Source organism: Chroicocephalus ridibundus, chromosome 15 (genome assembly GCF_963924245.1).
Source record: "Chroicocephalus ridibundus chromosome 15, bChrRid1.1, whole genome shotgun sequence".
NCBI lineage: Eukaryota > Metazoa > Chordata > Aves > Charadriiformes > Laridae > Chroicocephalus > Chroicocephalus ridibundus.
The window spans coordinates 1,199,553-1,222,439 of NC_086298.1; the positions used below are offsets into that span (position 1 = coordinate 1,199,553).

The following is a 22,887-nucleotide window of genomic DNA, read 5'->3' on the forward strand; positions in this document are numbered from 1 at the left end:
CCGAGCACCGCTGGGCGCATTTGGGCCAGGTCTCTGTTCCGGTTGGAGCTGTGTACAACACCTCCCGGCAGAGACGGCATCGGCCACGGGCTCCTCCCGGGGACAAGGCAGGGACCCTACAGCTTGCTGGGCGCCCAGTAACACCGGGCGGGAGTTAGTGGGGTGCGGGGTGGGGGACAGAGGGCCCCATGCTAATCCACAGCTCTGCATTCACTGATTTGGTGAAGGAATGGAAAACGCACCTGTTGGAGATTTGCTCTAAAAACGGTTTGTCCTACCTGCAGGTTTTTCCTCCACACATTAACGGCCGCAAACGCCAGCTGCATCTGCTTCCTCCGCGCGTCCTTATGCCTTTTGTAAGCTATTTCTATGAATATTAAAAATATCCCGGCAACAATACCTCCAGCCACCAGCATAAACACACCTGAAATAAGCAGGAAAGTTACAGGGGGCAATGGAAATTGCACCATGACACTTCAATTCCTCTGCATCACGCTCAGCAACAGGAGCATCTGCCAACCCAGGGTTCACCCCCCCCCCCGGCCCCCCACCATCCCCCCGCAGTCCTGGAGGGGCCGGGGAGGGGACCCCAGCAGAGCAGGGCACCCGCGGTGATGGGCAGAAAGGTGAGGGGGTGCTGGATGTCCGTGCAAGCTCCTGTCGGTCGGGCACGGGGCACCGGCTGTGCTGCAGCGATGCCGGGGGGCAGGCACAGGGCGCCGGCTGCCGCCCCGAGCACCGGGGCAGACCCCATCCCCTGGGGCTGGAGGGTCATTTTCACCAGAAACCCAGGTCGCGTGGTCCCATTTGGCCCATCGGGAAGGACAGCCACGCACAGAGCTCACTGTGCTGTCCTCCAGCAGGTGCAACCTTCAGGGGTGACATTTTGGGAGTGGTGTCTTGAGGAGACGGAGCAAAATGCCCCCTCTCTCGGTGCTTCTGCCCTGGCCCGTGGTGCCAGTGAGGATGGGGTCCCATCGGACACCCCTCATCCCGCATCGACATGTTGCTGGGTGAAGGACCAGCAGCACGGCGTCGCTGCAAAGGGAGAGCCCGTCTGGGGGCACTCGCAGTCTTTGCGAAGAGGGACTGAGAAACCCCCCACTCTGTTTATCCTCCTCCTGCCCCCTGCCCAGGACCGGCCGGGACACGCTCCGTGGGGCTGGGGGCTGCCCCTCGCCACCAGCTCCCTCCTGACGCAGGGTCCTCGCTCGCCTGGGCGGCCGCGCTCGCCTCCCCCGAGGTGCTGCTCCCCTCTCTCTGCCTTGGCGACAGCTCTGATTTCACCGTGACAGCCGCAGTTTGGCCAGAGCAGAGGGAGGGGAGCAATGTTCAAAGCAGGACAGCCCCACCGATGAGAAAGCCACCCCAGGGAAGTCGGGGGAAGCTTCGCGGAGCTGTTTCAGACAAGGTGGGGTTGGAGCCCAACACAGCAGCCTGCCAGCGCTAGGAAAGCACAAACCCAGAAGAAGCAGAGCTTTGGCCCGAGAGGAGAGCCCCGGAGAGGAGAATGTCTTGAGCGAAAGCAGGCTACCCAGCGAAGAGGAAGAAAGAGGTTTGCAGAACAAACCTGCCATATTTTCAAAGGTGAGTGTTGCTGGGGCATTGCTACGGGAATCACACTCCTGATACCTCACCCAAGTCTTGTCCAAATCCTCCATGAAGCCGTTCTCGTGGGACCTGAAAGCACAAGGAGACAGGACAGAGTAGTCACTGGGGACCGGCTGCTGGGGGCACGTGCTCTTCGTGCCTTCATGCCCTCCCTCCTAGCCCTTCTGAGCTTGTTTGCAGCCTACGAACACACGAAGCCCCGACGTCTGCGTGTGCGTGTGTGTGCGTGTGCCTGGCTGACTGCGCCTGCAAGCACGCGCCTGTGCTTGTGTGGCTGTTGTGTAGAGTGTCTGCAGTGGGTGTCCGCAGCGGGGGTCCACACCGCGCGTGTTTGCCCTGCGCACAGCCACGAGCAGGACGCAGCGGGTGAGAGGAGGCACCCACCGCCCCGTGCCTGAAAGACGGAGAGCTGGCCGGCTGCTGCCAGAAAGAGCCATGTGTAAGCTCAGCTGATAGGTGTAGGCAGGGCTTGGAGAGTGCGCTTGGAGGGAGGCTGAAAGCTGCTGACACCAACCACATCCCCAGTGCCCTCCTGTGCAACCCCCCCACCTGCCGCAGCCACTCGGGAGCTCAGGCGACGCTGGACCCCGATCCTGTCTGGTGACCACCAGCACCCTCTGGATCAAGGCAGGGGAATAACTGCTGCCTGGCAGCTCCCAGCTGTGCATGGCGAGGGCTGGGGCTCCCCAACAAACTGGTGTCACAGCTTGGGAGGAAACAAACCGTGTCCCCACAGTGCCCGCCTCTGCCTGAGCAGCTAGTGGGGATGGAGGTGGGCACAGAGCACGTATCCCACCCTGGGTCCCCTTGCACTTCTCTCTCTTCTTCTTCCTGGCACATCCCACAGCATTCTTGGGCCACCTGTAGCCCTGGGCTTCCCCAGCCTCTTCCAGGAGGACATCAAGGGCTCCTGCTGCCTCTCCAGGCTTCTCACGCTGTTGTCCCAAAACCCATCTGTCCCACTGCCACCCATCCCCATGGTAAGACCATCCCACAGATGGGGTCCCATGGCTCCCTACGTTACCCTGGGTCCTGCCCCTGTCTTCCACATCCCCGTCCTCCCTCTCAGGCCTTTCATCTCCACATCTTGGGCAGGACCCTGGTGGCTTCTGACCCTGTCTGTCTGTAAAACTAATCTCGCATGTCCCCTTCCCTCCATTTGCTGCTTCCCAGCTGCCCGTTACTCCATCGCCACATTCCTCTGTCCGCAGCGAGTGTGGCATTTCTGAACTAACACAAGGAAAACCCTTTTTACCCATAACATCAGATTGACTTGTGGCACCCCATGCTGCAGGCTCATGCTGGTATAAAAGCCTTAGCTGGACTCAACAGGGATCCTGACACATCTCTGCCTAACAGGAAAAGCCAGATTTTAAAGAAAAACCCCTGGAAGATCAGGCCAGGGCAGCGCAACGCTACCAGCCGGGCTGAGCTCGCAGGGAGAGGTGGGGAAGTGGCAGCAGCCCTGCCTGCTGCTGCAGCCCCGCTCGCAAGGACCTGGTGCTGGATGGTCCCCGGGCTGCTCTCTGCCAGCTTTGCCTGCACTCCTGCGGCCGGACATGGCTCCTGTCCCCTGCCATGGCTCCTGCCCCTGCCCTGCCCCTGCCCTCCCACCAGCCCCATGCTGCTCCCCCGGCCCTGCGAGCCAGAACTGGGGCTGCGGGTGCCCACACTGGTCACTCGGGCACATCCCCTTTGTCAGGAGGGACATGGCAGCCCCAGAGCCCCTGTCCCTGCAGAAGGTTTGGAGGGTGGGGTGGCAGTGCCTGGCACGAGGCTACTTGCGTGCTAACACATGCAACATTCGGGGCAAGCCCCATGCCAAGAGCCGTGTACAGACTTGAGGATGGCCAGGGAGACGTTCTGCTTCCACGGGCTGTCCTTGCGCATCCCAATCCCGAAGCCGGAGCGGAAGAAAAGCTCCCCCGTCGTCACCAGGTCACACTTCTGGGAGGCTTCAAACTCCAGCACCGCTGAGTCCCAGATGAAGGCGTGGAGCTTGCTGGACACCGAGAGAGGACAGACAGGTAAGGTTGGGCAGCCCAGCTTGTCTGCAGAACCATGGGAGCAGCAAGGCTGCTCCCAGCCCTAATTTAAGCACTAATTAGCATCACCCTCCTCCCAGAAGGGTCTGTCTATGTGCTGCTGTGAGGCAACAGACTTGGCAAAACTTTGGAGGAGGACTGTGAGCAGTTTACATGGGATTTGAAGCCACCCAGCCTTGCAGAGAAGCAACTGCAGAGGCCAGAAAGGGAGGCCATGGCCGGGGCCAGGGCTCTGCGTGTGCCTGTCCCCACGCACACCTTGTGCTCTCCATCCAGAGACCTGGTGTGCACCAGGACTAGGAAGATCCTACCCAGCCCCAACTGGGCAGGTCCTATCAAGCCATACTTTGACTGCAGCTCCCTCCCGGTTTACATCAGCCCTGCTTGCTCCACCAAACTGCAGTCCCCCAAAACTCTTCCCAGCATGGCCATACAAGGTGTTGGTCCCACTCACTTGTCCCTCACTGCCTGGATGGCTTCGGCAGCGCTCTCGTAGTTGTGCTTCTCCATGTGCCTGTACATGGTGCTCAGCTCCACCTGCCTTCGGAAGTAGATGTCCACCGAGCTCTGCTTCACCGTGGCATAGATGAACTTATCAGAGGGGTTGCGCAGCTGAAAGGCAAGGGCAGGGCTCCTATTTCTTCTGTCCTTCATCAACCAAACTGGCTCACCCCAAAGCTGTGTTTCCTCTTTTCCTATCCCCTTCAAGGACCTGTTTCCCAGAGAAGACCTTGGTCTCCTCAGCAGAGGTGAAGATGCCATGGGGCAGTAGATGCTCTGGGACCATGGCGGAGGGACAGGCGATGCTACGGGACAAGGACACCATGGTGCTGAGGATGCAGGAGGCCTGTGGATGCCATGGGGCTGGCAGTGCCGAGGGCAGAGGGCATGGGATGCTGTGGGTCAGCGCTGCTGTGGGGTACATTCCTGCATGCCTGGGCTGATAAGCTGTGGCTGTGTCCTTGCCAGAGCAGGAAATGGGTTTGAGGCATGCTGATATCTGCTGAGAGTATTGACTGCACCACAGGGACAATTTCATTAGTTATAACTCATCCATAATGAATTGTTTCCTCGTTGGTTCATGCAGGCTCTCCAGGAACTGGCAGGCAGATTGGTTGGGTAAGTGCTGTTTCTGCACAAGGTTTTCCCTGCTGATCCCTCCCTGTGTCTGTCCATTCCCACCCAGCAGCAGGGCTCAGACCCATCAGTGAGAGCCCCAGGCAGAGCTACCCGGGGGTCAACCCTCTGGCACAGACCCACAGCCATGTTAAAGCCATATTATATGAGCCAGGAGATGCTCACTGGAGGTATCTCCTGTTTCTCTGCCCAGAGTTGGACAGGCAACGGGAAAACAAGGGAGGGGTCATTACCCGGGGGTCGTTGATGCCTGTAATTCTCTCCTCAGGCCGGTCTAACACCAGGAAGGCTGCCAGGTTGGCAGTGTATGAAGCCACAATGATCATGGCGAAGCCAGCCCACACCATGCCAAGAATACGTGCAGAGAAACTCCGGGGAGCACCTGGAGGGAGAGAGGTGAGATCAGACTGGCACAAAAAGTGCTTGACTTTGTCACCAAAGGCACATCCAACCCATGCGGGACTGATGGCAGCTGCAGATGTGCCCCATCTATCTGCTCTGCTGACAGCCATGCAAGGAGCTCCTGCAATGCCCAAACCAAGAAACACCCATGACTCCTTCCAGGGCATGATGCATCTCACCGTGAGCGGACGGATAACCTGGGCAGGAGAAGCAGCCCAAGAAGGACCTGTTTCCCATCATTGATTGTGAGGGGTGGCAGGATGGTCCGCACAAATTGTGCCACAAGTGTGCCACCCTGGCCCCAAAGAATCCCTCACCAGCCTACTCCAGGGACGGCTCATGGAAGGAGGCCCGTACTCACTCACTAAACTGTCCCCAGAGGGCATCAGCCCTGCCTCAGAGAGGAGACAGTGGAAGAGGGCATGGGCTTCTCCTCCACACAGTCCCACTGTGTGCTGCAACGCACCTTCTCCGATGCCGGAGTTCAGCAGGACTCCCCAGGAGAACCACATGGCCGAGGAGAGGGTCAGGGCATCTTCCTCCTCCTCCTCACTGTTCACTTTGAACCGGCCAAACGGGCTGGAAAACAAGACAAAGACCTCTTCTTGTACCCCTTATCCTCGTTCCCAGGCCTCTCTGCTGTGCCTTAAGTGTCCTGACGCAGCCCTACATCACTCATCCCTACAGACCATGCTCGTCCCCCATACAGCTCTTCACCCCTCGTGTCCCACTGCCCTGCCTGTCCCCTCTGCAACCCTGTCCATCTCACACTGGTACTTCTCTCCAGTCCAGAAAGATCATCTGATCCTGGCCAGCTCAAGCTTCTCCCACTGCAACACTGAGGGCTCACTGCAACAGCCCCTGGGCCCGGGGCTAACAGGGGGGATGGGGTCCCTGCCCTTCAGAGGAGCTACCTTGGGGTCAAGGAACGGGACTAACTCAAGGCCCAGGAGCTGATGGTTGCCTCGGCATGGCACCTGGTCTGACAGGCACGCTCCCACATATCCAGGTGCCGGCTACCACACATATCCATATCTCTCAGCTTAGCAGCAGCCAGAGAGGCCAGGAGCCTCAGCGCAGGGCTGGTGGGGCAGAGGAAGTGTGTGTAGCTCCTGTGAGAGCCTCCCGAAGAGCTGCAGGGCTGCGCCTGAGCAAGACACTGCGGGGACCCAGGGGATGGTTCCCAGGAGCACCTCCCTGTCCCCTCCAGCCCTTGGGTGACCCAGAGTGCACTCACCTGAATCGGTCTAAGAGGTACAACATCACTGCCACCACGTGCACAGACAGCCCCACCAGCAGCCACAGCGTGCTCTGGAAAGGCTGCATGAACGAGTCCAAGGTGCTTCGGGGGATTTCCTAGCACACAGGGGAGAGGTGAACAGCGCTGGCACCCATCATACCTCCATCTTGCACGCCTGGCCGGACTCACCAGGGCCCCTGCCCTGCTCCGAGCTCCTCCTGCTCTGCTAAACAGGAAGGCTCAGGGTGGCCAGGTCAAGATCCAGCATTAAAACCAGCAACCGCAGCAAAGGCTGGGATGTGCAGCTGCCCTGGCAGGGGCAGCAGCGGGGGGAGCCAGGCATGGTGCAGGCGTGGTACATGTCTGCAACCTGGGGAGCAAGGGACACCTCCCCTGCCCACAAAACATCCCATCACAACCCATACCTTCTTCACAAGGATGGTGAGGCCTTGGTACTTGAAGGGCTTGGAGAACTCAATGTACTGTGCCCGCTCATTGTTGATGGTGAGGGGAGCCACAATCATGTCTGCCTGGCCGCTCAGCAGCTCCCCCATCATCCCATTCCACTCTTTCTTGTTGCTGTTGTTAACCTGCCGGAAAGCCAGCGCAGGATCAGCCCACTGCCCTGACACCTGTCCCCCACCTGCCAGGACCCCCCGCCATGTGGCAGGTGCCCTGCATAGACCTCCCACCCCACCCCTGCTCCGGAGAAGGGCCTGGGGGTGTTTCAACACATGATACAGGCAAACAGATATCACAGGCTGCCCAAACTCACCCGCTCTTGGGTACCAAATTTACCATCAGCCACCAGGTGAACCTCGTAGGTGAAGTTCATCACCCCTGCCAGCCGGATGAGCAGGTCGATGCAGAATCCATAGCAGCACAGTGCCACGGTGGGGCGGCCTGCGGGCGGGAGAAAATGAGGGGGACGAGTGGAGGCAGCCCTTTGCCAGGGACCCTGCGCAGGATCCATGGCTGTCCCCAGCGAGAGCAGCCACCTGCACGGCTCTGGCTTCGTATGAGATGCAATCACGTCATTCCGGCAGTGCCATCTGCCTTCACCACCCTCTCCCACTGCCTCCTCCGCCCATGGGTGCGAGGGAAACACCAGTGTGGCAAGAAGGCAAGTAGGGGGCAAAGGGGTCTCACCCATTTGCTATGTCCCAGTGAGGTGGGCTGAGGGTCGGTGCTACCGGCCCACTGAGGGGACGGAGAGGGCTTGGGGCATGCAGGCAGTGCGGGAGGAGTGCTAACGTGAACCCATCGGGTTGAACACAGCCCAGGACACAGCTGAGGGCTGGGGGGGAGCTGTACACAGGAAAGCATGGTGAGCCAAGGGGATGCACTTCAGGTGGATTTGGGCAAGCCTGGCGCTGCTAAGCAGCTCACACGCCCCACCAGGTGCTCACTCCTAATCCTGAAACAGGCTTTCTGTAACAAAACAGTTTGAAACTGGCGTTAGGACCAGTGCAGCAGGTGCTAATCAGCCTCAGGGTTCTCGCTTCTGCTTGAGATCAAGGCAAAAAGAATTGGAGCATGTCAGGAGACAGAAACATGGGATGCAATTCCCTATAACAGCCCTGGAGCCCACCCAGAAAAGAGACAGTGGGAAAGTCATCTGTTGGGGTCAAAAAGCTGAATCGCAGTGCCCAGTTACTGCACAGCGCTACTGGGGGGGGGCGAGCTGATGCGGGGGGGGTGTTTGGGCGCTGAATGTGCTGTCACCTTTCCGCTCTCTGGGCCTCCTGTGTGACTGAGCACCCTCCCTGGGGACCCCTTCCTGGGACCGGAGTCTTCTTCAGCTGGGTAGGCTGGGGGAGCTGCTGTGCTCACCACCAGACTGAGTTACCTGGGATGGTCTCGTTGGGTCCAGTGCAAAAGACCTTTTTCACAGGATCCCCATTGATGGTGAATTCCTCCCTGCACGTCCCATCTGCTTGCGTGGGCTTCACATACACAAAGGGCTCTTGGTGGATCGTCACGATCTGCAAGGCGAAGCACAAGCACTCACTTGTCTCCGTTCCCCTCTAGCGTTATGCTCCCCTGGATGCCGAGCTGGGCTGCCCTCTCCACGCAAGCATGGCCAAAATGTCATGGTGCCCTCCTCAGCTGCCGTCTCAGCAGATGAGGCTGCTCAGCCCAGCAGCAGGACCTGGCTTTGGCACAGGGAACATTTGCTTTCCCTGCACCCAAGATGAGGAACACCCATATCAGCATCCTCCTTCGCGTGGCCCTTTCACCTCAGCCTCAAAGCCTTTCACACCCTTCTCCCTAACAGCAGGCTGATGTGAGCCACCGCATTGCCAGGATTAGTGCCCTGAATGGTGCTCTAGACACCGTCACACGTTCCCAAGCTAATGCACATCTTTCAGAGCTGAGGACACCTGCCACCCCCTGCTGCCAATTGCTGTTACCTTCAATTTGGTTGACATCTGATAGCCTTGAGGTTTCTCGGTTTCTCCCCCTGGCCAGATAATCTTCCGGTCGTTGGTCAAGACCTATAATCAATCCCAGAGGAAGGAGATAGATATGAGGCCATAGGTAGACACCCCAGCACACACGTCCCTCCTACCCGACCTGTCCAGCCCTGTACATACATGGCTGCCGTTGTAAATCCCAACTTGGACCAGTTTCCGATTCTGCAGATTCATGATGCTGTAGTTGGCAAACTTCCTGTCCCCATCCTCATTGAATTCCACCCGGCCGGTGACACCCTCCGAGTACTTGGAGGACATCAACACCCTGTGGAGAGAAACACAGCAGGGCCATCCTAGAAAACCTGCTGTGGCCATTGGGACATCTAAGAAGGGTTCAGAAAAGCAAATGCTTTCTCTCAGTTGCCTGCCATGTCTGATACGCTCATTACGCTATAGAAGTCCAGTCAAGGCTACCTGCAACCTGTTCATAGCCCTGCGGTCATCTGCTCCTGATGGATGAGGTCAGTCTGGGGACTCATGTTGCCCGAATGTTTACTACTGTATCTGTTGTTACTGTCCCCTGTTTTCCACCGGATCTGTCCTGTTCCCTTAAGGAATGATCTGTCCCCCAGCATCCAAGGACACCTTCCTCTGGGGGTCCCTTGGGAGCTACCGCTCCTGCTGTTTCTGTCTGGCACCAGCCCACCACAGCCTGGGTAACGCCCCAGGCAGGCACATACACCACCAAGGGGAGAACCAGCCCCGCAAACCCTGGAAAGGCGATAGTGAAAACACAGAAGCATTGCCCGAGCCGTCTGCAGTGCACCGTCGAGAACAACTTCAAATAGCACGTGCCAAAAACAGTCACTGCAGAGAATGCGGGAAATCTTTCTAAAACAAGCTTCAGGCTTTGCAGGTCTCATGCTCGACAGAACCCAGATCTACAGAAAGGGCATCCCACAAACACCACGCTCACTTCTGCAGAGAGCAACCCCTGGCACAGGGTCCCACTGCCGAAAGCAACACCCCGGTGCCAGGTTGCAGGCTGCAGAGAGCAGCTCTCCCGCACGGGGAGCCGTGCAGCAAAGGGAATTGCTGCTTTACTGAAATCCAGAAGCGTCCCTTGTGGCTCCAGCACCTGCAGCGATGCAGCACAACACCCCACGCAGGCACAAAGGCTGGGCTGTGGGGAATGCATGCAGCATCTGCCCATCACGCTGCCCACGGCAGTGAGATCCAACACATGCACGCTCTGATCTGCTGAGACCCCCACCACCCAAAACCACAGCACGGTATTTGCCACAACAGAGAGCAGCCTGTCCCATGCATGGAGATCTCTTGCCCCGAGTCCAGCTCATCCGTGCCACAGCCCTGAAACATTCAGCAAGAAATGTGTCCGCAACACTGAGCTCGGATTTGACAGAAGCATCCTCCTACCCTGATTTGGCAAAAAAATCCCTTTTCTTCACTCTTCCACCCACAGAATTAAGACCCAGACCAGAGAAGATCATCCCTCCATGGCCCCCACATCTCTTCCTCCTAGAGTCGTTCCCTGCCCACACTGATCCCAGCTGCCCAAGCATTGCCCAGGAGAACATGGGTTGGCACGGACTGAACTGGTGCCAAGCACCGGGATGATGCCTAAACAGCCTGGACAAACTGGGGGCCAGTGCCTGAGTCTGTGTCTTCGTTAGGTTTCTAGGAGAGATGTAGCCCTCACATCTGAATCATGTAGGAGAGTCCAAGCAGTCCTGTGCCACATGCCCCAGAGCTTTACTGACGGTACTCTGAACAAAGCTACCATGCTGCCCTTTTCCACATGTTCCCACCTTTTCCAGCTCCCCCAGCAGGTCCTCTGCTCCTTCCAGCAGGACCCTTCCCCAAATACCTCTTGAAAAGGGGTCCTGTCTTCCAGATGTTGGTGTTGCCCACGCAGCCCCGCGGCGGGTCTGTGATATTCTCCTTCTCAAACAAGTCGTGCACGGCCTGGGCCACCACCGCAACAGCGTCGCTGATGTGGGCTGACTCGTTCTTCCCATTGATGAGCTGCAAACCGATCACTCCTGCCAGGAGCAGAGGGGAGGAGGCAGGTCAGCGGGGCGCACCGGTTGCTCTGGCCTTATTCCCACACGCAGGGCTCGGGGGCCAGCAAGGACATGGTTATGGGGCTGAGGACCCCTCAGATGCAGCTGGGGAGTTGTCTGGGCTTCAGGCAGGGGCAGGCAGGGCAAGCATCTGCAGCAGCGCTGGGCTGGCACCATCCTCCCTGCTGGATGGGGACTGGGGACAGCTATGCCGACTGCTGACATCCCGTGCTCTGTCCCCATCCTCTTGGCCAAGCCTTTCCCCCAGGTGACGGCGAGCTGGATTTGGGCATGGCAGCCTGGGTGCTGCCTCCCTGCGCGGGCAAAGAGGGTGGAGAGCAACATGTGGGACCCTCCACTCGCTCGGGACCACCACGGCATCGCGTTCCCCCAGCCCAAGGAGTCCCTGGGAGGGCAGGTGATGCTCATCCCAGCTCCGAGCAGGCTCCTCCGAGCCCGGCTGACAGCGGGACGAGCGCCTCCGGCGGGTGCCTACCATCAGGGGCGTAACGCAGGGCATTGCCCGATATCTCCCGTTCCCCCACCAGCCACACGTAGCCGGAGCCCGTCATATTGAGCATGGCTGCTGATCTGTACACCGTGGCCGCATCATCCTCACTGCAACGAGAAGAAGGGAACGGCAATGTGGCTCCAGGTGCCGGATGGCCCCTTTTCTCCTATGTCAGATCCCAAGGGAGTGACAGTGCCAAGGAAAACACATCCCCAGGGAGTCCTCCTCTGATAAGTGGTTCTCTTGGGCAATGGCCAATTCCTTGATACAACGGGAGCCTTTCTCACAGCTTCACTTTGTCCCACAGCACCCAGCACTGCTGAGAACCTGCAAGTCTGGCCCACTCCTTATTGCTCACCATCTATAGCAATAAGACTCCTCTCCTTCACAGGTGGATCAGGACACATCAGTATCTACTGCTGCTTCTGCAGCTGCTAACACTTGGCAGGACAGACAGACATCTCAACCAGGCTCATGATCGCAAGCTCCCCGGCCAGCAGCGCGCACAGCACAGCATCCACCGCCGGCCTGCGACATGGGGCTTCGTGTGGGTTTTGAAAGGACGACGTGCCCCGAATCCGCACTGGCTCCAGTGCTGGGCGGCGTTGCAAAGGGGAGAGCGAGGAAATCAGAGCAGGGAGGGGAAGGGACGGCTCTACCTTACCTGGCAGAAAGGATGATGACACGAGCCTCCAGCTCCTTTGCCTCCAGCAGCAGCGACGTCACATTTTTGGTTCCGGGGTCAAACTGAAGCACTTTCTCAGCCTGTGATTAGTGTGAGCAAAGCTGGTTAGTGCGGGAGCCCCAGGACGGCTTGTGAGAGCCATGCTATCTAGAAAAGGGTCAAGAGAATTCATTAAACTGCACAAAACTCTGCCAAATAAGGTTGGTTATAGCTACTTTTTTCTTTTTTCTTTTCTTTTCTTTCTTTTCTTTCTTTCCTTCCTTCCTTTCTCTTTTAAAGTTTTGGCTTTTTGGTTTTTGGTTTTTTTTTTTTTTTTTTTTTTTTGCACTGTGCATGCAAACTGAAGTCAATCAAGACCCAAAAAGAGGCGTGCATTGTACAGGAAAGAGAAAAAGGCTTTGAAATGCAATTGAAAACTCAAACGAGTGTTGTTTTTCAAAAACATGGGAAATGAAAAAAAAAAAAAACATATTGCACAGGGTTAACCTTTGGGAGTAAAAGTGCGCAACTTACACCAAGGAACCGTTTCCTTTGGGGGAAAAGGGGGTTGGTTCAACTTTTCAAAAAAAATAAAAAACTTGCAAGTTAATTACTGGTTCACATGCATGTTTCAAAAAGAAATCCTTCCAGGGTCAGCTGGCTAGGTTTCCATTCTCAAGTCCAAACCAAACTATCTCAACATAAAAACGTGCTACCAAGAAACATAGTCATGGATCTTTTTTTTTTCTCTTTCTTTTCTTTTCTTTTTTTCTCTTTCTCTTTTTTTTTTTTTCTTTTTTATTTTTCTGGTGGCTGTGGCTATTTTTCATTTGCTAGTTAGGTTGGTGGGCGGCGTGCATTTCCATGCATATATACCTTGGGTCCTCGCTTGTTGTCATAGGAAAGTTGGTCGAGGTTTTCATAGTTCCTTTTTTTACTCTGATGAATAATGTGCACAGAGAAAATATGTAGACACAGAAGAATATTATAAACAGTTGAAAATGACGTGTAGTAAAGCAATCCAACATCCACCTCCTCCTCCACTGTTTGCTAAAGGGTCTCTATAACGCTGGAGCTCGCAAAAACCACTATCAGGAGAGAGTGCCTCAGCTCTCACGGGAGCGTCAGGGTGCAAAGCCGTATTGGTTAGAGCAAGCCTGAGTGTCACAGCTGGTGCGATGCAGTTGCCTTTCCCTTGTGGGACTGGGGAACTCTTCAGCAAGAAACTTTTTAGCTTACACTCTGAAACAATCTACGCATCTCTAAGGGCCTAAGTGGTGGGCTTTCCATGGAATTACTGTGGAAGTAAAGGACAAAATGTTGTGTACGGAAAGAGCTGGATAAACGCAAACGGTAACAGTTAATAGTATTAGCATTACTACCGTCACTATTATCATTACAATCCTGTTCACCCTACGAGCATTCACAGCAAGTAAGGTGTCTCAGCTGAACTTCTCACCTCCTGCAAGGAGGGAGCAGCTTTTCGGAGCTCTGTTGCCATCCAAAAGAGAAAGAAAAATCTCGCTACATCCCGTGTTGGTTCAAAGCGTGGCGATATGAAGCAATGGTGATCATGGGATGACATTGCAGCCTTTACCTGGTGCCTGGGGAGGTCCGAGGGCAATTCGTGGCTCTGTGGCACACGGGTGGCCCTGGGAGGTGCAGCTGCCGGAGACCACGGTGCCCGAAACCTGGCCCTACACATGGCTAGTGGGGTTCACTGGCTGGTGGTTTCCACGCTGCTGGCTGGAGTGTCACACCCAGCCCAGGGCTCAGCACGCACTGACCCTGCGGGTAACCAGAGCAAAGAGCCTGTCCCCACCTCGTCTCCTGCCTGAGCCACTTCTGCTGCTCGGCTCCAAAGGAGCCAGGGGCATGAAACCTACTTCTGGAGGTTTTCTCTCCTCCAGGCAGTGTGCTGAGGGCTGATGGCCTCTGCCCTCAGAAGCCTGGACCCCGCAGCAGCGTGCACAGAGCCCCGTGGACCTTCCCGTGACTGGCCCCTGTGGTCATGCCAATAACGTCAACCTGACAGTGCCTGCAGGACCGTGCTTGGCAGGTTTTGGTGGGACATAGTCTGACCTGGTCTTCTTGGCCCCATCCCACCCCAACTGGGCATCCCTGATCTGTGTGTATGGGGTGCGGGACATGGCTCTATTCTGATCTCCATTTCACAGCATCTTATGGCAATGGCAACTGATCCCTGCCAAGAACCTGACCCTTTGTGCCCCCGTAATGCCAGGGCTCGTGTTCCCAGCCAGGTTGTTCGTTCAGCAGACAAGTTTTATATCTGCATCTTGCTTTCCAAACTTGCCTCTTCCTGAGCACTCAGACCAGTCTTTGGCAGGACAGACTTTGGAACAGGCTGCCCAGAGAGGCTGTAGAGTCTCCTTCTCTGGAGATATTCAAACCCCACCTGGATGCGTTGCTGTCCAGCCTGCTCTAGGTGAACCTGCTTTGGCAGGGGGTTGGACTAGATGATCTCTGAAGGTCCCTTCCAACCCCTACCATTCTGTGATTCTGTGATTTTTCCAAGGGCTCCTTTCCGTGCAGCTGTGTGATCTTTCCTTTCTTCTACTTGGACACAGCCTGACAGGTTTTTCATTGTTCAAAGAAGTTGGGTCTTTGCAAGGAAAAGTATCTGAGGAGGCAAAATCTGTTCAGAGCCCAGGTCTGCCTTCACTTCCAACGGTGTCCACGGTGAGCATTTCTGCAATGGCTACTTTGATTCTGCTCAGATCACAGTGAGACCTGGAGTAACAACTGCCTCAGAGGAGAGCAGAGCCGCAGCAGCAGGACATCAGGAATACTCTCCAATGAAGAGACACTGGCCACTTTTCCTCAGGCTCCATCAATTTAGCTGGAAACTCAGTCATCCGTCTTGCAGCCTCCAGCCACGAATCACCCCATGTGCCCGGGATGTGCCGTTGCCTCGACCCAAGCTGGTCAGCAAGGTGAAGCAGAGTCTTGGGTCAGGGTGAAGCAGAGTCTTGGGTCAAGGTGAAGCAGAATCCTTGGTCAAGGTGAAGCAGAATCTTGGGTCAAGGTGAAGCAGAGTCTTGGATGCAGCAAAGCTGGGCCTGATGGCACCTGATCATCTCTGTCTCCCCCTGTCCCCATCTCTACTGCCAGAACTTAGACCAGCAATGTCTCCTCTCTTTCCGCTTTTTCTGTGTAGTTCTGCAGCACTTCCCTGCTCCTCAGCCCACGCAGAGACCTACAAATTCAAAATTCACTTTCCACCATGTTCTTCAGCATTCACTCAAAAAATATGTTTCATGAACACCACTGTCCCAGAGGGAGTCAGCACACCAGGAGCCTGCCACCCTTGACTTGGACAAACTCTGATTTTCACAGCGTCTGGCATTTCCCCCTGGACCCGAGTAGCGTTGGTGCAACGGTGGGCCAGCCCAGATGAATGACCAGAGTTGTACTGGGATGAAGCAGTAGCTCCAAGCTGAGAGTTAGTGCAGACAGACCTAAGACAAGGCTAGCGTGTGGGGCGTGCCAGGGCTGGCCAGCCTGGCTCAAGTGTTGGGCTCCCAACACCTGCTTGACGGGCAAATCCACGCAGTGGTGTCTGAGTGACACCCAGTGCTGACACAGACTCCAGGGGCAGGCAGCACAGCCATGCTCAGATCCAAGAGCTCAGGTGGGCAGGTGAGCCTCTGCCCCAGCCCCAGGTCACTGGGCTCTGTGATCCAAGCCTTGAAGAGGTCAAGTGCAGGTCTCCTGTCTGCTCCCTCCCCATGGCCCAGGCTGGCCTTGAGGATGTTGGGGAGGGGTCCAGGGTACCACCTCACAGCATGAAGAGAGTCAGTACAACAGTGATTAGAAGAGCAATTAGCAGAAGAGATTGAGGAAGGGGGAAAAGCCCTGATGGCGGTTATCTACCTTCCAGACTAGTCAGACCAGGCAGTTTGACCAGAGCAAGCTCCTCAAGGACAAAGAAACAAGATGCTGTGGCACATCACAATAGGAAGACAAGGTGACCTACCCTCACAGAGCACGTGCCCTAGTCTGGAGGATGGCCAGGGCATTTGCAGTAGCCCAGTGGCTGCCAGGAGGCACCAAGACTTGTTGTAGATGCAGGGAAAATGTGGGGCAGGTCTGAGGACAGACACTGCCTCCAGCATCTTTCAAGCCCCAGATCTCAAAGGCTTTCCTGTAGGATGGGCAGGCTGAAGAAGAAATATGCCCTGTGCCTGAGACCATTGCACCGAGCGAGCAAGGAGTGGAGGCATGAGAGGGAGCAGCAAAAGGGGATGCACGGGAGCTGCAGGAAAACAGAAAGTGGAAATCAAAAGATTCAAGGAAACGGATGAGAGACCGACAGTGGGAACAACCTTTTCACAGCTCTCCCTGGGTGAGGAACACCATGCTGGGAAGAGGCTTTGAAGAGAAATACTGGCCCGCTGTCACCCAGTGGGAAGCTGTCTTTGGAGGCAGGAGGATCCCACCATGGTTGGTGGCACACCAGTGTCTCATGATGGCCCAGGATGAAACTTCTTGGAAACCACTGCCAAAAACAAAAGCTTGTTGCTCAGTGTGGCTTGTGCCACTCTGCACCCCTGCACCAGCTCTTCCTCCAGTGGTTTGACAAGAGGTGACGAAGAGCAGTGGAAGGCTGCTCTCGCTGGGCTCTCAGCTCAGCCACCGACTCCAAAAACAATTATTGTCTACAGCCACATCTCCTCAAGAGCCAACTGCAAAATGTCCAGCGGTTGCTGGGGGGGCTGGAGAAGAGCAGGTTGAGGTCCCTGCCCGTGACCCAGGAGGGAACCGCCAGGAATGGGTCCCTGCCCTGAAGCTGCTGGAGACTTGGAGATGGGCTTGGACTCTGCCCACCAAAAGGCGACCTCACCCTGCCCTGGGCAAGAGGATGTGCTGGGACTTCACCCCGTAGGGCAGGACGTGGTTCCTTGCCTTCCAGACAGGCACCTGCCCTTGAAGCACTGCAGCCGAATGGCTCCCCATGTTCTCCTTCCCTGCTTGGCTTGAATGCTTGGTCCTTTTACTCAACAGCAGCAGGTCTATGGCAGTCCTCCTGAATTTCTAGCAGGCTCGGGGGCCTCCCCTGCCTCCCCCCCTGCTCCCCTGCGGGGCCCTGAGTGCAGGCTCAGTGCACCTCCTCGATAACGCTGCTCCCGCCGGCCGCAACCGCCCTCTCGTAACAGCATGGGGTGTCAGGAAAGCAGCGTTTGGCATGTGCTTCAATGGAGATGGGAACAGGCCATCAGCCTGCAGCCGCAGAGCTGACACCTTTACAGAGAGGGTGCATTTACGCCTCCGTGCATCAATGCGCCGGCTGCCCTTGCCCCTCCTAAGCCACTAGGGCGAGCTCCGGTTAGCCAATTCAGAAGCTGCTTTTCGGGGTTTGTTTGGCGCTGCTGGGGCTGCCTGGTCCCTGGGTGGCTGTAATGGGGCAGGTGCTTCCCTAAGCTGAGCGACTGGTCCTCTCCTTAGGTGGGAATCTTGGGCGAGGCATTTGCAGAGCTCCAGGTTATCCTTCCCTTCATTTTGTGGTCGATTTACATGTAGGAGATTTTGACCATGGCAAAGCAAGTGAAATGAATAAAGTACAAAGTTCTGTCAGGTACTAGTCAGACACTGTTGATGCTTTAAGCATGTTAGCCATGTTACAATGGAAAGAAAAGGTGTTTTACATACAGAAATCTACATACATACAACAGCCCGAGACTTCTAGTTTTGTTGTTGTTGCTTAAACAAAGCTACAAGACAATGTTCAGGAACTGACCTTGGACTCTTTCTCCTCCAAGAGGGTCTCCAGCTTCTTTTGAGCAGCACGACCTTCATGGTCGTCACTGACTATCAGAATGACGTGATTCCAGTTGAAGACTCTCATCATCTCAAACCAGACGTTGGCCTGGTGAGAGTAGGGTGGGACCGTGCGCAAAAAGGACAGGTGGATGCTCTGCAAGGAAGAACAAGAGCTCAACACAGACTGGTTGGGTTGTGGGCGCAGGTTTGCGGGGATGGGGCTGGGATCGCAAGGCCAAAGAGGCAGAGCAGCATTTTTTGGTAGACCTGTGGGTTGCACACCTTGAGCTAGCCGCTGGGACCTGCGCTCCTGCCTTCTGGCTGAGAAGCAAAACCCGGCCATGACTCTGTGCCCCTCTGTGGCTGACCCAGCACACGGCACAGGGGGGTTTTTGCTTTGTGGTCTGTAAACGCGCAGGGAAGAAAAGCCAATCCAGCATCAAACTGTCAGCAACATTCAGTGCAAATATAGCCATTCCTCTTGACTTTTTGAAAATATTACTGAGTAATGGACATCAAAAAGAAAGCGAATTCCCTTCAGAGAGCGACAAGGAGCAGCTGCAGGTACCCGCAGGTATATATTAGTTATTTGTCATGAGAGAAGTTCAGAAAAGCAGTTTTATAATATGCCGTTTGGCTGTTTCTAGGTCAGGCTGTTCTGCGGCAGCACGCAGGAGGCGGCAGCTCTGGACTCATGCCCCAGCTAACCTATCTGATTAGGTTAAAGACATCATTATGGTTGGATGATTGAGCCAACCTAATTAAGTACAGCACTCTTTGGGGAGCAATTGGACCAAAAGCTGTAGCTGACAGAGAGGTTTCAAAAAATGCAGTTTTTCCAAAAGGCCCTAGAGTCAAATATTAGAAAATGAAAGTGCTTATGCTCAGCATGGACGCTCCTTGACAAGCCGGCTACGTGCTGCAGGGAGGCAGATGTCTGAACAGGAGAGGACAAAAAGGAAAGCACCGTAATATTTCTTTTTTTAAGGCTGAGACGGTCCTCTGGACCAAACAGGGCTTGTCCAGACCTGCTCATCCAGAGACTGGACCCAGCACAGGCCAAAAATGTCCTGACTGGGTGAAAATAATTCACGCTGGAAGGGAAAAGGCGTCACCCATGCAGGACAAACAGGCAGACCAGACCATGCCTTTTCCTCACACTCAACACGGTGACAAAGTCAGACCGAACCACGCAACCTACAGAAAATAGCGCGAAACCCCCGTCGCGGTCAGGGCTCTCTGCGGCGGGAGAGCGGCGTCTGTCCTGCTGCCCCCGCCCAGAACACAGAAATGCGAAAATACCAAAGCACCGAAATTATGGAAGACTGGGAAGAACAGCGGATGTTTAATGGAAGGAGGAAATGAACCAGGAGAGCCATAACAAGCGTCTCAGAGCTGCAGTTTTGTACGACTGATACAAACATTTCCAATTGCACGAAGAGCAGGAGAAGCGCAGCTCACCCCACAAGCCCAGTACTAAAAAACGGGATGGGGGAGAAACCCCACAGGGACAAACAATAGAAGGACAGCTATGGTCGCCACACCACCACGGCGTTCAAGCTCTCTGTGGGGCCAGCAGGGATGCCCAGGTATTTCCCGGTCCAGCTCCACAGCTCGGGCCGGGGGGACACAAGATGGGTCTGAGCATTTTTAATTTTCATCTCTCAGCATTTTTAATTGCTTTTAGGACATCCGCAGAAATGCAAAATGGAATTGGGAGGAAAAAAATCAGAAGAGAAATGAGAAAAAGAACAGAATAGCTAATAGCAAAAAAAAAAAAAAAAAAACAGAAAAATACAGGCTAAAAAAAAATCCAAAATCTAACTTAAAATTCTTTCAGTCCCTTTTTGAAAGGAAAACATCCTTGTAATTTCAATATATTGTATCAAATTATTTTCTAGTTTCCCAACTAGAATGGAAATGCAAAATGCTGTATAAACTGATCATTTAAATGATCTTAAACTTCTTTCTTAAACGTAAACACATATCACTAGGTTCAGACGAACAAATTTCACTGCAGTTGTTGGGGAGCAACTTGACTCAGGCAAATTTTCTTGCTGGGGTTGGGATAAAAAGGGTCACGGACTTGCTATGATGGTATCTCAGCTCTGGGATTACAGAATTGCAGTTTTTAAATTGGATAATGGAGAACAACCAATCGCAAATGCTGAGTCTAGATTTCAGGATGAGCTCTCCCATTCGGGGCTCAGCTTTTGAAGCCCCTGGGACTCCGGAGCTCCTCTGCAGGGCCCGAAGATTGGCAGGAACATGAAAGTAGAGTCCCCCAAAGGTTGACAAGTCCAACTTGTGCTGTGCAGAGGCAGTCGGGAACCAGGTTTTGTGTGATTTGAGAACCCCACACCACAGCATACGCAGTGACAGGTCTCTGGCAAATCCCTCTGAACCCAGCACAGAGTTTTCCTGGCCATGGCCATGGGCACACGGAGCTGTACTGCAAAGTATGATTTCTGCATCATAGTGAGCCCCTTTTTTAGGCAAATAACTATTATAAAGACCTGATTTTTTAACACAAGCCTCTGTGAGACAACCATCCCTCATTTCAGCTGCAGTGCCCATCCCACTGTCCCTGAACTACTGCCACGGGTGCTTTAACTCTGAGCTGCCGTGGGCCATAACCCGCTCCCCTCATATCAGGCGCAGGGCAAAACTGCTGCTAATTACACATCAACGGTTCGCCTTGTAAGACATTTTGTGGGATTCACGTGGTTTGCTCTCCTCCGAGCGCGCCTGCCGCCTGCCGGGAGGGCTGGGATGTGAGCCTGGGAAGGGCTGATGGCAGCCCCGAACCCAGCAGCAGCCTCCTGCGATATCTTCCTGACGGCACCGAGACCTGAGCGCTCAGCCCCGTGCTTCCGCGCTTAATTCTGTTTCTGCATAAAGTAAGGGAACGCAGGTTGGGATGGAATCCAGGCTTCGCAGTGGATTCAGCTCAGCAGAAAAACCATAGGGCTGGAGGCCAAAGGCACTGGGAGTGTGTGTGGTTACGAGGTTTGGGGACAAGTGCTGGGTCAGGACCCTTAGGAACTGCCAATTATTAGTGGTACTGACTTTGTTGGGGTGAGTAGATGTGAAAAGGAGCTGAGTTTAAGTAGATGTTTGAGTATGTGTGCATGCATGTGTGCAACCAAGGGCTCTATGTATACATAAACGTGAGCGCGTACGTGCAGACAGCATGTGTGTGCAGGCACCCATGCAGGGAACGTGTTTGGGTGTGCGAACAGCTGCGCACAGGGTCTGCATGTGGCCACGCCAGGCCTGGGGGAGGGCGCCCGTGTGGGTGCCTGTGGATGGAGTTTGTGTGCACAGGGGATGTACACCGCATATAGGGAGTGTGCAGGCATGTGGGGCCACCAGGCAGGGACCACGTACAGGTCCACGAGTGAAAAGATTGCTTTCTTTATCTCTGTTTGCCTAAGGGCTCATCACAGCTCATGGTCCATGGCTGGTAGAGTAATTTTTCCTACAGGCTTGAGGAAACAACGTGCTTTTGTTTCATTACCTATGGAAATCATGTGGTCAGTCCTCCTTTTAGCAACGCGCCCCCAAAATAAACTGTCTCAGCAGTTTCAAGGAGATCGACAGAGATCCCAATAAATAAAGTTCCTGATAATTTAGCAAAAATCATCAGCAGGGTAGGAAAAAGAAGCCTTGGCCTGTGTCTCCGCGGAAGGAGCCTGAGCTGCTCTGCGCCCTGCTCTGTTCAGCCTGCCCACGTCTCGCTGAGCCCCACCAGACAGCAGCCTGCCCACCGCCCCGCGGGATAGCTGCAGCCGTGGGAGGGAGCTGAGAGAACTCTGCAATAGCTCAGACGTGTGGCTGGGAGGGATTTCAGTGGGGGCAGACACATGGGGAGCTCAGGCACAAATGCATCGTCTGCCTTTCCCTGCAGTGCATGGAGGAAAGGACAACCTGGAGAAGAGAAGGCTCTGGGGAGACCTCAGAGTCCCTTCCAGTACCTAAGAGGGCTCCAGGAAAGCTGGGGAGGGACTCTGGATCAGGGAGGAGAGCCATGGGATGAGGGGTAATGGCTTCAAACTGGAAGAGGGGAGATTTAGATGAGATCTCAGGAAGAAATTCTTGGCTGGGAGGGCGGTGAGCCCCTGGCCCAGGTTGCCCAGAGAAGCTGTGGCTGCCCCATCCCTGGAGGGGTTCAAGGCCAGGTTGGACGGGGCTTGGAGTAACATGGTCTGGTGGGAGGTGTCCCTGCCCAGGGCAGGGGGTGGCACTGGATGATATTTAAGTTCCCTTCCAACTCTAACCATTCTGATTCTATGGTTCTATGACTTGTTGACCTCTGGGCAATGGCCCAGCACTGCCGCAGCAGCCCAGCAGAGCGATGGGGCTGCTCTGTCCTCGCAGCTTGAATCCTGAGAGCCTGTGAAGAGCTCTTATCTGCTGGGATGAGTGGGCTCCATCACTGCCATCAACACGGGCTTCAGCGCGCAGAGCCCCTCATCCGCTCTGCAGGCCCCCCCTGCTGATGGCTGTGCTGCTCGGCGGTGGCGGTGAAGCCCATTCCTGGGGCAAACGTCTCTACATCTCTACGTCTCTAAGCCAGCCTCTCCTGCCACTTCTCGCAGGTGCCCGTGAAGGAGTCCTGACCCTGGCCATGGTTGAGGAGCATCACTTTTCTCCCCACTTTCAACACAGCTTCGCACACTAACACCGTTTCTGCTGAGCACCGGTTGCCAGTGAGACCAGTAACAGATTAAAATACCCCCCTCAGTGAGCATTAGCCCCCTGGAGGGCATGGAGCAGTTATACTGAGATGAGGAACCAGAGGGAAAAGCAATCCCCAGGTCCAGGTTGGAGAGAGAGAGAAAGAGAGAGACAGACCTCATTTCCACTACCAGGACCGGGTGCTGGACGTTGAAACGGCTCTCCAAGCGCAGAATGACTAAACTCCAATTTCTATCTCTTTCAGCAGCAGGGCAGGTCTCAGTGAAGCCACCCTTGATCCTCCACTGTGCTGCC

At 55.2% G+C, this 22,887-nt stretch overlaps 1 protein-coding gene across 15 annotated transcripts in view; it reads right to left on the reverse strand.

Annotated features, from left to right (window-relative positions):
- GRIN1 (glutamate ionotropic receptor NMDA type subunit 1) overlaps positions 1-22,887 on the reverse strand; it is a 39,963-nt gene that overhangs the window by 10,219 nt on the left and 6,857 nt on the right. For 11 of the 15 annotated variants that reach the window (XR_010073436.1, XM_063353433.1, XM_063353432.1 and 8 more), the window contains exons 3-19: positions 17,870-18,046; positions 12,988-13,050; positions 12,112-12,212; positions 11,433-11,554; positions 10,741-10,915; positions 9,033-9,177; positions 8,850-8,933; positions 8,285-8,420; positions 7,211-7,338; positions 6,861-7,025; positions 6,433-6,551; positions 5,662-5,774; positions 5,027-5,175; positions 4,111-4,268; positions 3,452-3,613; positions 1,571-1,680; positions 279-424 (exon numbers count right to left, since the gene is read on the reverse strand). Coding sequence is in view for 14 of the 15 variants with exons in the window: in XM_063353433.1 (XP_063209503.1) it covers positions 279-424; positions 1,571-1,680; positions 3,452-3,613; positions 4,111-4,268; positions 5,027-5,175; positions 5,662-5,774; positions 6,433-6,551; positions 6,861-7,025; positions 7,211-7,338; positions 8,285-8,420; positions 8,850-8,933; positions 9,033-9,177; positions 10,741-10,915; positions 11,433-11,554; positions 12,112-12,212; positions 12,988-13,050; positions 17,870-18,046 (2,253 nt within the window). In the remaining variant the exon portion in view is untranslated. The remainder of the gene's footprint in view (positions 1-278; positions 425-1,570; positions 1,681-3,451; positions 3,614-4,110; positions 4,269-5,026; positions 5,176-5,661; positions 5,775-6,432; positions 6,552-6,860; positions 7,026-7,210; positions 7,339-8,284; positions 8,421-8,849; positions 8,934-9,032; positions 9,178-10,740; positions 10,916-11,432; positions 11,555-12,111; positions 12,213-12,987; positions 13,051-17,869; positions 18,047-22,887) is intronic. The other 4 variants (XM_063353444.1, XM_063353438.1, XM_063353431.1 and 1 more) reach the window with 1 other exon arrangement.